Below are 14130 nucleotides of genomic sequence, written 5' to 3'. Positions count from 1 at the left end.
TAACAATCAAGGAATTGTGCAGTAGACATTCCATTATTAGATAAACTGGATTAACATGGATTGGAATCATGAAACGTAAACAGGAAGTGATGTCAGGATTATAGTCTACTAAAACTATAACCACAAAAACCACCTTTTTTCAGTACTGAAATAAAAGAAATTAAAAATATACAATAATGTAATATAACATAATATAATAGAAAAAAAATTACAAATTTATTTCAGCTAGTTGCCAAGCCAACATTTCTCATTTTCTGCTTAATTTAGGTTGAAGTGCTCAAATTAATACAACTAAATCTAATAAATAAAATGTATTAAAAAAACTATACAGACATAATTAAAAGAAAACACAATCTAACAAAATCACACACACACACACACACACACATAAATAAAATAAAAAATCAAAGAAAACTAAATAAGATATAAATTAAGAAAATGATTATATATACAGTGTGTGTATATATACGTATATATATACACACACACACACACACACACACACACACACACACAAACACAAAAACACAAAAACACAAAAACACAACAAAATGACTGAACTTTTAACTAAAATTAAAATGAAAGCTGTAAATGTAAAAGTTACATTTAATTCAGAATATTAGCAAAACTATAATAGTATATGAGTATAGTATAATAGTATAATAGTATATTGAGACTAAAATAACACTGTCACAGTCATCAACGGGGCTGAATGAATCACGACAGGTTTGTTTGACAGGAAATAAAGCGAGAGGCTGAACTGAAGTGGTTTCTAATCAGAGGAGAGGCTGTGTGTAAAAACTGAACATTAAATATCACATATATGCATGGACTGTGTTGTGTTCATCAGAGAGAGACAGAATCACACAGCAGGGTAAGACGCTTTATAAATCAGCCAGATGCGCTGCAGAAATCTCATAAATTTGACCTGGAGGCTTTATCTGCTGGCGGCTTGTCAGGGACACCAGTAAATCAGACAGGAAAGATTTCTGTCTCCAGTGAACCAATCAAAACATCTCTATGTTATACGTGACCGTGTGTCAGAGGTGAGTGTGTGTGTGTGTGTGTGTGTGATTTAACCTACATAGTGAGGTCAAAATGTCCCCTCAAAGACAGTAAAACTTGAAATCAGCCGCAATTGGACACAACTTCCTCTTTACATTCCAATCCATAATAAAACTTTTAATCTATTAATGAGATGCATATGGTACGTAATTCCTTGAAAATCCATTCTCCATGAGGACAAAGATAAATGAACACACCAAAATAATATTTTAATGAATATATAAAGAAACTAAATGTGTGTTTGTCTGTGTATTTGTTGACCTTCAGTAGTTTGGAGTGCAGCAGAAGTGTATAAGCCGCCTCTGTGTAGTTTTCTCCATCCAAATGAAGATCCCGCAATTTGTAGAGGTACCTTAGAAACACACAACCATTACAATTAATAAATATAAATATAAATATAAATAAATAAACATGAATTATCTTCATGGATTCCTCATGATATTATAATATATATACTGTATATATGCAATGTAAATTACAGATAAAAAATTTAGTTTTGATATATTTATGGTAGGAAATTTATAAATTGTCATCATGGAGCATTATCTTTACTTAATATCCTAATTATTTTGTCATAAAAGAAAAATTTATAATTTTGACCCACACAATGTATTTTGGCTATTGCTAAAAATATACCCCAGTGTCTTAAGACTGGATTTGTGCTCCAGGGTCACATGTACTGTACAAATATATATATATATATATATATATAAAACATATAACAAAAAATAAATCTTAGAAGTATTTAAATATTATAAATAATGAAAAATATATTTTATTGTGTGTATGTATATGTGTGTGTGTGTGTGTGTGTGTTTATAAGTGATAACATTTACATGTATATACTTCTTTCAGATCATAACAAATGGTTTCCATATTTACCACAAGGAGGCAGTATTACATAAAGTCATTAGGCTGCTGTTAAAGTGACTTTACTATGGTTACGGGAAGATAAGGTATGTGTACAGTACTACATGAAGCAGAGAGTCTAAACCCTGCTGAAGTGTGGCTTTCTTCTTAGAAATTTATTTAAAGAGAAAAATATATCTATCTATCTATATATATGTATATATATATATATATATATATATATATATATATATATACATAGTCATGAAAATAAAGAAAACTCTTTGAATGAGAAGGTGTGTCCAAACTTTTGGTCTGTACTGTATATACAGTACAGACCAAAAGTTTGGAAACATTACTATTTTTAATGTTTTTGAAAGAAGTTTCTTCTGCTCATCAAGCCTGCATTTATTTGATCAAAAATACAGAAAAAAAAACAATAAAATTGTGAAATATTATTACAACCTAAAATAATAGTTTTCTATTTGAATATAGTTTATAAAAATAAATTATTAAAATTTATTAAAAATTAAAGCTGAATTTTCAGCATCATTACTTTAGCCTTCAGTGTCACATGTAACATCCAGTCTATCACATGATCATTTAGAAATCATTCTAATATTCTGATTTGTTATGAGTGTTGGAAACAGTTCTGCTGTCTAATATATTTGATGAATAAAAGGTTAAAAAGAACCGCATTTATTCAAAATAAAATAAAAATTTGAATAATATATATTCTAATAATATATTTTCTTTACTATCACTTTTTATCAATTTAACACATCCTTGCTGAATAAAAGTATTGATTTTATAAAAAAAAAAAAGAAAGAAAAAAAATTACTGACCCCAAATTACTGACCAGTAGTGTATATTGTTATTACAAAATATTTATATTTTATATTTTATATATATATATATATATATATATATATATATATATATATATATATATATATATATATATATATATATATATATATATTCTTTTTTTTTTACTTTTTATTCATCAAAGTATCCTAAAAAAGTATCACATGTTCTGAAAAAAAATTAAGCAGCAGAACTGTTTCCAACTTTGATAATGAATGTGATAATGATCCTAAAAATTCAGCTTTGCATCACAGAAATAAATGATAATTTAAAGTATAATAAATTTAAAAACAATTATTTTAAATTGTAAAAATATATCACAATATTACATTTTTTTCTGTATTTTTGATCAAATAAATGCAGGCTTGATGAGCAGAAGAAACTTCTTTCAAAAACATAAAAATAGTAATGTTTCCAAACATTTGGTCTGTACTGTATATATTTAAATCTTCAAAACTTACTGTTTATTATAAAAATCAATAAATGCAACAATTCCTACATTGATTTGTATTGACATTGTACTGTACTGGATATTGTATATTATTCTGTACAGTACATTATACAGTACAGTACATACATACTAATGCATATCTGCACATTTGTCTATTCTATTCTATTCTATTCTATTCTATTCTATTCTATTCTATTCTTTTCTTCCAGCAATCCATCAAGAATTAAGTTCATTAGTCTTACTGAAGGTAAATTATAGATCAAAACTGGTGCAGAACTGATGTGCATCATGATTTCACATTATTGTGTTATAATTATTGTCATTTTCATAATCTCTCGTTTTTTCTCTCTCATTTCACAAGTCAAAGGTCATGACGAAAATAAAATGAGGTTATAAATAAACTAGACGATCTCCGTTTGTCATTCATTAAAGCTAAATGAATCAATGTTTCTCCACGACGTGACACATAATTTGATCATGTTTACTGACAATAAGAAACTGAGTCAGAAGCTGAGACGCATTCATTCATCTTAACTTGGTTATGTTTTACACCCTGCAGAATGCCTCTCTACAGACCTGCTCATTTATGTTTAATGTGCCTGTAAGGTAGCAGTATGTCAAACAACACGACAGTCCCTCGTTCTGTCGGTCCGGTCCGTCTCTATGCTTGGATGCTTATCCATTGGATTTTGACATTAATTCAGCAAGACCAAGATAATCTCTCCTGTCAGATTACACAACCAACACACAAGCACTTACAATCACAGTCACACACACAGAATTAATATGAAAATTACCTGATGTACATCCCCTCACGGTTAATGTCCTTGTAGAAATTCTGAAAAGCAATGAAACGCAAACATTAACTTTGAGCCTCTGTGTTTGTGTTTCTCTGCAGATGAGAGTGTGTGTTTTTGGGAGCTTCTGATATGTAATGCACACACCGAGATGATGCTTAGTTATAGTTTATTCATTTATTAAAGTAAATTCAACCCTGACAGATAAAAGTTGCTGCGGCGACAGTCTGACTGTTAGAAAACAAGTAGAAGAAACTCAAATCTCCAATGAATTATTAGAAAAAGATGAATATTTTGTGGAGCAGAGGAGTTAATATAGAGATCCTGTTGTATTAATAAAGGTTTAATTTGTTAGTTGTGGGTGTGGGTGTTCATTTAGAGGAAATATTATACCTGGGTCTTCGTGTTTGAATCATTTAAAGCTGACAGATTCATCACTGTAAGAAAAGGAACTTGACGGCTGAACTCAAATTGAAAACATATGTTCATGTGGCAATCACTTCACAATAACTCTTCTGGATGTTTTCATTATTATTTCTTCCTGATAAGCTCAGGTCCGTCCTTCATTAGCTGTTTTCCATCAATTTTATTTATGCATAGAAATGAATAAAAAGTGAATAAGGCAACGTTTCCATCCTGAGTGCTCAAGGAAACAAAACTGAGGAAAGTGTTAAGGAAAAAAGGAAACAGAAGTTGGACGAGTTACGAGTTAGACTCTGAAGTTTAATATTTTAATAGAGTCAGGTGTTTATTTAACAGAATTATTGAAGCTTTCCTCAGCAAACACCAAAAATGTTTGAAGTATGATAAATTATCAGTTATTTTACTTTGGAATAATTATGAGTTTTTGAAAGAAGTCTCTTCTGCTCAACATGGTGGCATTTATTTGATCAAAAAATACAGTAAAAACAGTAGTATTGTAAAATATAATAACCATTTTAAATAACTATTTTCTATTTTTTCTATTTTCTATTTTAATATATAATTTATTTCTGTGATGGCTGTGAAGACTGGAGAAATGGCTGCTGAAAATTCAGCTTTGCATCACAGGAATAAAATATATTTTAAAATATATTAGAATAGAAAACCATTATTTTAAATTCTAATAATATTTACTGTTTTTACTGTATTTTTAGAGCAAATAAATGCAGTCATGGTGAGCAGAAGAGGTGTCTTTCAAAAAAATAAAAAAATCTCAATCATGCCAAACTTTTAACCGGTAGTGTGTATATTGATACTTTTTACAGTATTTATTAATATTTTAAATTTTTATTTTAGTTTAAGTTTCAGTAGTTTTGTTATGTGCTTTTGTCATTTTATTACTTTGTGTTTTATATTAATTCTATAAAGCTTTCACTTATTTTTTTATTCTGTTTTTAGTAATTTTAGAACTTATTTTTGTTGTTTTAGTTGTCAGGGCAGCATTTCTCTTTAAAGTTTTTCACGGTTAAGTGTTTTATCTAACATTTATATTTTATTTTATTTTCAATGGTTTTAGTGAATAACAACTGTTCAGGATCTGCTTTTTAACCTCCAGATGTTGTGCTGGAATTTTATTCTGTGTGTTTGTTAAATAAAATAACAGGTGGGCCCATCAGGAGACCAAAAACTCAAACCGATCTGAGCAGATCAATCAGAGAGCCAATTTATGTCTGTGATGTGTGAAGTAGGCGGGGCTTACCAGAAGATTGACAGTGCAGCTCATGCGGTTGTTTCGACTGTCCTCGCTCATCACTGAGCGGTAGTCAAGGAGACGCTTGAGGAGGCCGGTCACCAGGGTAACAAAGTGCTGCACCTCGGTCAGCAGCTGGGGGCGTCCCTGAGCGCACTCTAAAAGACTGAAGTGGCACACAGTCAGAACAGCTCATGCTTTCAGGAGATTTCAGGAGGATTTGGAGCTTCTTATGGAGTCAAGCCATCATTATACAAGACCACAGTGTGTGTGTGTGTGTGTGTGTGTGTGTTCGTACATGCTCTGTAGCAGTTCCATATATCTCTCGTCTCCTCCTCCCCCTTCCACTTCATGATCCAACTTCAGGATGATCTCGTTCTCAAACTGAGAGGCAGAGAGAGAGACTTCATTCACCAGTTCAACAATAGCAATCTGCATTTGCTACTCTGTGTGTGGGCAGAAGGAAAACGTTCATATAAAAAATGTAAAAAAAAAAAAAAAAAAAAAACTGTCGTATTTCAAACCTAAACATGCTAAAAATCTTATTAAGGTTATCCTACAGCAGACCTACATTAAATCATTGAATCTGAACAGATTTTCACCGTTTTTAAACATTTTACCATCTTTAAATCCATTCTTCAGAATTATGAAAATATTCAGTAGACGTATATTTTCTTATTTATCATCTTTAAACCCATTTTGTAAAATTATAGAAATATTCAATACAAATATTTGTAAACATATTTTAACACATTTTGCCATGTTTAAACCCATTTACAAGAATTAAAGAAATACCCAAGAATTTTTTTTTAAATGTATTTTACATTTTTAAATTCATGCTTTAGAATTAAAGAAATATTCAGTATGCATGAAGATAAATATTTGTAAAAATATTTTAACACATTTTTGAACCCATTCCTCTGAATTATAGAAATATTCCATAGAATGCTTTTAAGATATTTTAACACATTTTACCATGTTTAAACCCATTCCTCAGAATTATGAAAATATTCAGTACATATATTACAGACATATATTTTTTTTCTTATTTACCATCTTTAAACACATTTTGTAAAATTATAGAAATATTCAATAGAAATATGTGTAAAAATATCAATTTTCCAGAATTACAGAAATACTCCAGGAAATATAATATGCTATAAAGATGTAAAATGCAATATATATATATATATATATATATATATATATATATATATATATATATATATATAATAATGCATTTTACATCTTTAAATGTATTCCTTAGAAGTATAGAAATATTCAGTATTAATAAAACCTAAATATATTTTACAATTTTTAAAAAAATGTTAAACCCATTCCTTTGAATTATAGAAATATTCCATAGAATGCTTTAAAAAAAGTAACACATTTTACCATGTTAAAAATCCATTTCCTTGAAATACAGAAATACTCAAGAAAAAAAATTTGGGGGGGGGGGGGGGGGATCACATTTTACCATGTTTTAATTTAGTCATCAGCACTATAAATATTTCATACAATTAAAGCAATATATTTTAACACAATTTTACATACATTTTTGCGTAGACCAAAAAGGATTAAATAACGTGTTATTTGCATGTAAAAATGTTGAGTTTAGATTTTATTAGGAACAAGAGAAGTATATAAAACAGATGTGTGTGTGTCTCTGAACCTTTTTGAAGTGTCCGGAGTGGTTTTCTTCACACTGCATCATGTCAAAGAATATGGGGATGGTTGCTCTCCGCAGCTCTTCCTCCGGGATAAGAGTCATCTCCAGGATGGGACCCACCATCCCGGGAATAAAACAGATCTTATTCTTACCAAGCTTGTACCACATGTCTCTGATAGCGAAACCAATCAGCCTCCTCATATCTCCATATCTGAATGAAAGCAAGCAGGCATGTTTATGCATATTTTGTTTTACTATAGTTGTGAAAGACAGATTTTTGTAATAATTATGGTTCATCCGTGAGCAGTTGCTGCTGGTTTAACTGAGATATTTCTGGTTTAAGACTCACTTGGCCAGAATCTTGCTCCTTTTGGTGGGAGAGAAATGCTGCAACTGCAAAGACTCCTGGGTAATAAATGCCACAGCCAAATGGAAGTAATTATTCCATAACTACAGGAGAGAGAGAGAGAGAGAGAGAGAGAGAGAGAGAGAGAGAGAAATCATGATAAAATGACATTGGGTGAGGACCTTTACACTAATTGAATCAGAACTTGATCAAGCTCATTTAAGACACACACACACACCCACTGACCTGCACTTCAAAGTTGTTGTTGTCGAGGAACTTGTGGTTCATGGTGTCAGCGTATGTGTTGATCGCCCGGAGAAACACCCTGATTGGACGGACATTTCAGGGTTATTATAACTGACTTAATACATAAAAAAAAAAAAATAATAATAATAATAATAACAATTATATATATATATATATATATATATTAAATTGTCAGAGCAACATTTATTTTCATTTAGTTTACACAGAAATACTAAAATAATTAACTTAAGCTAAACCTGATCAATAAATAAATGTAAAAAATAAAAATGTGTCTTCAGAATTAAAGAAATATTCCAGAGGAATACTGAACAAACTGGATGAATATACCAGGGCTATTATAGTTAAATGAAACTTAAAACATAAGACATTTTCCTTATCTTTATCTATAAAATAAAAATACAAGTATATAAAAATACATATTTCACATAACTGGCTAAGCAACATTTCTTATTTTCATTTAATTTAACTTGATGTACTAAGACTCAAACTAAAACTGAAATAAAAATTATAAAAAAACTACTGTACAAAGACAAAAAACAACACTTGATAAAAATGACTTAAAAACACATCAAAATTACCAAAGAATTAAAATTAAAACAGTAAATAAAATATATAAATAGTAATAAAAACTATAATATTATCTCAATGATACAAATATAACACTACACCATAAAACACACAATAAAAATGTAAACACAAAGACAAACATAAAGTTTTTTTTTTTTTTTTTTTTAAACAAAATGTATTCATCTACAAATGACATTAAATTAAATATTTGGATACTTGATTCACATTTATAAATATCTGATCATCATTCATTAGATTGAGAGTGTTTTTCTGTGTCTCAAATGCTGCAGGATCTTTTCACTAACCTCATTTTTTTTTCATAATTATTGAGTCTTGATGTCTTTGAATCAGCTGGATTTTTAATGGATGTCTTCATTTTCAACACCAAATCTATTCTTTCATCATTTTTCAGATCATATAAATCTTAAATGTTTTGCCCGTAGTAAAAACAGCAAGCGAGTTTTGAATGTAAGTGTCAAGTTTGTGCAGCTTTATTCACAATGTCTGATTTAGTATTTTCCCATCAGACGTTTTTTAGGGTTTCTTAAGTGTCCGTTGCTGTTTGTGCTCACGGTAACTGGTTACCAGCAGGGTCACAGATAAATTTTTAATATTTGATATAATGATATTTGAATTCCAGGAAATATACTGAGGTCAATAAAACACAATATGCTGCCACTATCTGCTGCCATTAACAGTAACACACAAACACATACACACAAACTAGACACCAGCAATCTATATTTTCCTCAGTACGAGGAGTTTCCTTCTTTCTCCTCTGTCTCTGAGTCTGCAGGTTTATTCCTCTATAAATCTCTTTTTCTCTCTCATTGGCCTCTTGTTTGAAGTGTAATCAATGTTAACGTAGTGTTGGTGCTGCTGAAGACTCTGAGATTGAAGGAGGATGTTTGTTGCGGCTAATCTTTAAAAAACCTTGATTAGCCCCTTGAGGTTAGGAGAGGAGTCTTTCCCGATACACATCCATAAAGCATGCTCAGAGATGTGGTTGTAACAAACAAAACCCCATGGTTTATTAATCACAAACTCTGGTTCACTTTCCAAACAAAATACAAATTACAAACTTCCAATAATGTGAATGTGATTGAAGAAATTGTTGCACTCCACCTCTAACCTGTTCCTCCCAAACAACACTAATTGACTTTTATGGTCTGCACTTTCACGCCGTAGTCACACGTGAAAGAGGAGGAGTAATTCAATTCATATGACAGGTTAATCCAAGAACTAAACATAATATTTTCTCATTTACTTTAATCATAAGGTTTGAAATACAAAAGAAATAAATCAGACTTAACCAAGAATTTAAATGTGGATCCTACAATATTACTGTGGGTCATCTCAGGAAAGCTACTGTGTGTGTGTGTGTGTGTGTGTGTGTGTGTGTGTGTGTGTGTGTGTGTGTGTGTGTGTGTGTGTGTGTGTGTGTGTGCGTGAGTGAGTGTGTGTGTGTGTGTGTGTGTGTGTGTGAGTGTGTGTGTGTGTGTGTGTGTGTGTGTGTGTGTGTGTGTGTGTGTGTGTGTGTGTGTTTGTGTTTCTTTGCTCTCACCGGTTTTGCACCATGATCATAGTGACCCAGTCAGATGGATAGACATGTTTACCAATCAGATCCTTAAACAACAGGAACGTTTCCATCAGAAAGTCCTACAACAAAAACAACACAAGATGATTAACTGCTAAATCAAACAGACAGATGGACAGACAGACGGACAGACGGAGGGACAGACAGACAGACAGACAGACGGACGGATGGACGGATGAACGGACGGACAGACACAGACACAGACACAGACACGGACGGCCGGATGGACGGACAGACAGACAGACAGGCAGGCAGGCAGATAGATAGATAGATAGATAGATAGATAGATAGATAGATAGATAGATAGATAGATAGATAGATAGATAGATAGATAGATAGATAGATAGATAGATAGATAGATAGATAGATAGATAGATGGACAGACGGATGGAAAGACAGACAGACGGACAGACAGACAGACACAGAAAGACAGACAGACAGGTAGAAATACACAGTCAGACAGACAGACAGACACAGACAGACAGACAGACACAGACGGACAGACAGACAGACAGACACAGATGGACAGACACAGACGGAAAGACAGACAGAGAGACAGACACAGACAGACAGACAGACACAGACAAACAGACAGACAGACACAGACACAGACAGACAGACAGACACAGACAAACAGACAGACAGACACAGACACAGACACATACAGACAGACAGACAGACAGAGACAGACAGACAGACACAGATGGACGGACGGACAGACACAGACAGACACAGACACAGACGGACGGACGGACAGACAGACAGACAGACAGACAGACAGACAGACAGACAGACAGACCGACAGACAGACAGACAGACAGACAGATAGATAGATGTGAGAATGACAGACAAAACAAGAGACAGAATGTAAGATATACAGAACAATATAACAATATAGATTGGTAGACAGCCAGAATGATAGAATGATGGATGGATGGACAAAATTATAGAATGATAGACAAAAATGAACAACTGTACAATAGATAGAACAAACAAACAATAGAACAAGTGACAGACTGTAGGAAAGAATAACAGTTACACAGGGTGACAGACAGACAGACAGACAGTGTCTCACCACTAGGTCTGTGGTTCCGCTGAAGGTCTCTATGTAGCGTGAATAGTGTCTGTCATCCATCTGACTGAGAATGGCCGTCATGCAGGCCACCACACGAGACTAGAGTGAGACAGAGACACAGACAGACCTGGGGATCAAATCTCAACTTCAACAACAGGGTGATTCTATACATGCAGGCACATTTAGAGTCTAAAGTCTTTTACTTTTTCTGCCTTTTTCAAATAGTTATATTTTCATTCATTTTAATAATTTGATAATTTAATCACACAAGATGTTACATATGAAGATAGAATTGATGCATTATTCCAAATAAATAGATTATGATCCACAAATAAATGTAAAGAGATTAAAAAATTTAACATACTGAGAAATAAATTAAATAGATCCACAAATTACAATCAAAACTAGTAAGTCTGATACATATGAAATACTGTTTGCATGATGAAGTGTTTTAACCAATAAATATCTTTCATTTACAGGTGCTTCTCAACAAATTAGAATTCTAATAATAAAAAAAAACATTTAGTGAATTATTTGCCTTCTGGAAAGTATGTTAATCTACAATACTTGGTAGGGGCTCCTTTTGCTTTAATTACTGCCTCGATTTAGCATGGCATGAATCAGTTTGTTGCACTGCTGAGGTGGTATGGAAGCCCAGATTTCTTTGGCAGTGGCCTTCAGCTCATCTGCATTGTTTGGTCTCTTGTTTCTCTTTTTCCTCTTGATAACAGCCCATAGATTCTCTGTGGGGTTCAGGTCTGGTGAGTTTGCTGGCCAGTCAAGCACTTCAACAACATGGTCATTTAACCAACTTTTGGAGCTTTTGGCACTGTGGGTAGGTGCCAAATCCTGCTGGAAAATTAAATCGGCATCTTCAAAAAGCTGATCAGCAGAAAGAAGCATGACGTGCTCCAAGATTTCCTGGTAAACGGGTGCAGTGACTTTGGTTTCCAAAAAACACAATGGACCAACACCAGCAGATGACATTGAACCCCAAATCATCACAGACTGTGGAAACTTAACACTGGACTTCAAGCAACTTGGGCTATGAGCGTCTCCACCCTTCCTCCAGACTCTAGGACATTGGTTTCCAAATGAAATACAAAACTTGCTCTCATCTGAAAAGAGGACTTTGGACCACTGGGCAACAGTCTGGTTCTTCTTCTCCTTAGTCCAGGTAAGATGCCTCTGACGTTGTCTGTGGTTCAGGAGTGGCTTAACAAGAGGAATACGACAACTGTAGCCAAATTCCTTGACACATCTGTATGCCTTGACCCCAGCCTCAGTCCATTCCTGTGAAGTTCTTTCAAATTCAAGTTTCAAATTCTTGAATCGATTTTGCTTGACAATCCTCATAAGGCTGTGGTTCTCTCGGTTGGTTGTGCATCTTTTTCTTCCACACATTTTTTCCACTCAACCTTCTGTTAACATGCTTGGATACAGCACTCGGTGAACAGCCAGCTTATTGGCAATGGATGTCTGTGACTTATACTCCTTGTGAAGGGTGTCAATGATTGTGTCAGAGATCATTTTTAAAGGTGCTCTAAGCGATGCCGGGAGTCGTAACTTCTTGTTGACGTTCGAATTGTTGTCAAACAAAACAAAGGCTAGCTAGACCCTCCCTCCTCCTCATCCGCGCATTAACCCCCCAAACCCCACCCCCAAATCTTTCTTGTCGGTTATTGGCTGTAACAGTTTGTTATGTTTTGTGGTGCGGGTGAGCCCAGTTTGTTTTTCTTGTTGTTTGTGGAGCCTGTGGGGTCTAGAGAGACCTCTTTTTTTTTACAGTGTGTTCAGGGGAAAGGCAGCTAGCGGATAGTGAGGAGATGTTTGCTGGATGTGACAAAAAATGTTTTGGCCTAAAAAACATGTGACATCACTTAGAGCACCTTTAAGGCTCAGGAAACCTTTGCAGGTGTTTTGAGTTGATTAGTTGATTGGCATGTCATCATATTCTAATTTGTTGAGATTGTGAATTGGTGGGTTTTTGTTAAATGTGAACCAAAATCATTACAATTAAAAGAACCAAAGACTTAGACTACTTCAGTCTGTGTGCAATGAATTTATGTAATACATGAGCAATACATGAGACAATTTGAGTTGAATTACTGAAATAAATGAACTTTTCCTTGACATTCTAAATTATTGAGAAGCACCTGTATATGCATTTATATTCAACACACCTGTACCCTACCGTAACATAAAAAAAAATAATAAAAAAAACATATATTTTTTCCTTCCAAACAATGGCAACTTTTTCATACTTTTAATTAAGGTTTGATAATATTATTTATAATGATTTATTCATCGTTAGATCCACAAAGCTGCTCACATACATTTAAATGGCTTGACTAAAAACGCTGTTGGCTGTTGAGTGACAGTCCCGGGCCGGCAGGAATTGTGGGTGGGGGGAGTGCATGTACAGTTCTCTCTCCACCCTCAATACCACGACTTAGGTGCCCTTGAGCAAGGCATCGAACCCCCAACTGCTCCCCGGGCGCCGCAGCATAAATGGCTGCCCACTGCTCCGGGTGTGTGCTCACAGTGTGTGTGTGTTCACTGCTCTGTGTGTGTGCATTTCGGATGGGTTAAATGCAGAGCACAAATTCTGAGTATGGGTCACCATACTTGGCTGAATGTCACTTCACTTCATAGAACAAGTAATCATGATTTTCAAAAACAACACAAAAAAATAAAATAATAATAATAAATAAATAAATAAATACTATTATTTATATTATTAATTTGTTACTCTGTTTCATGGATAATATATATACATACATATATACATATATACAGTACAGACCAAAAGTTTGGACACACCTTCTCATTCAAAGAGTTTTCTTTATTTTCATGACTATGAAAATTGTAGAGTCACACTGAAGGCATCAAGGGCTATTTGACCAAG

At 33.4% G+C, this 14130-nt stretch overlaps 1 protein-coding gene across 2 annotated transcripts in view; it reads right to left on the bottom strand.

The window, feature by feature from the left end:
• LOC132113948 (dedicator of cytokinesis protein 2-like) overlaps positions 1-14130 on the bottom strand; it is a 112450-nt gene that overhangs the window by 9744 nt on the left and 88576 nt on the right. For both annotated transcript variants that reach the window (XM_059522012.1, XM_059522013.1), the window contains exons 27-35: positions 11223-11321; positions 10115-10209; positions 7963-8041; positions 7720-7820; positions 7374-7581; positions 6000-6085; positions 5711-5867; positions 4030-4070; positions 1327-1417 (exon numbers count right to left, since the gene is read on the bottom strand). In XM_059522012.1, coding sequence (XP_059377995.1) covers positions 1327-1417; positions 4030-4070; positions 5711-5867; positions 6000-6085; positions 7374-7581; positions 7720-7820; positions 7963-8041; positions 10115-10209; positions 11223-11321 — 957 coding nt within the window. The remainder of the gene's footprint in view (positions 1-1326; positions 1418-4029; positions 4071-5710; positions 5868-5999; positions 6086-7373; positions 7582-7719; positions 7821-7962; positions 8042-10114; positions 10210-11222; positions 11322-14130) is intronic.

This window comes from Carassius carassius, chromosome 33, assembly GCF_963082965.1.
Source record: "Carassius carassius chromosome 33, fCarCar2.1, whole genome shotgun sequence".
Lineage (NCBI taxonomy): Eukaryota > Metazoa > Chordata > Actinopteri > Cypriniformes > Cyprinidae > Carassius > Carassius carassius.
Note: the sequence above shows the minus strand (reverse complement) of the source record. Positions and strands in the feature narration are given on the sequence as shown.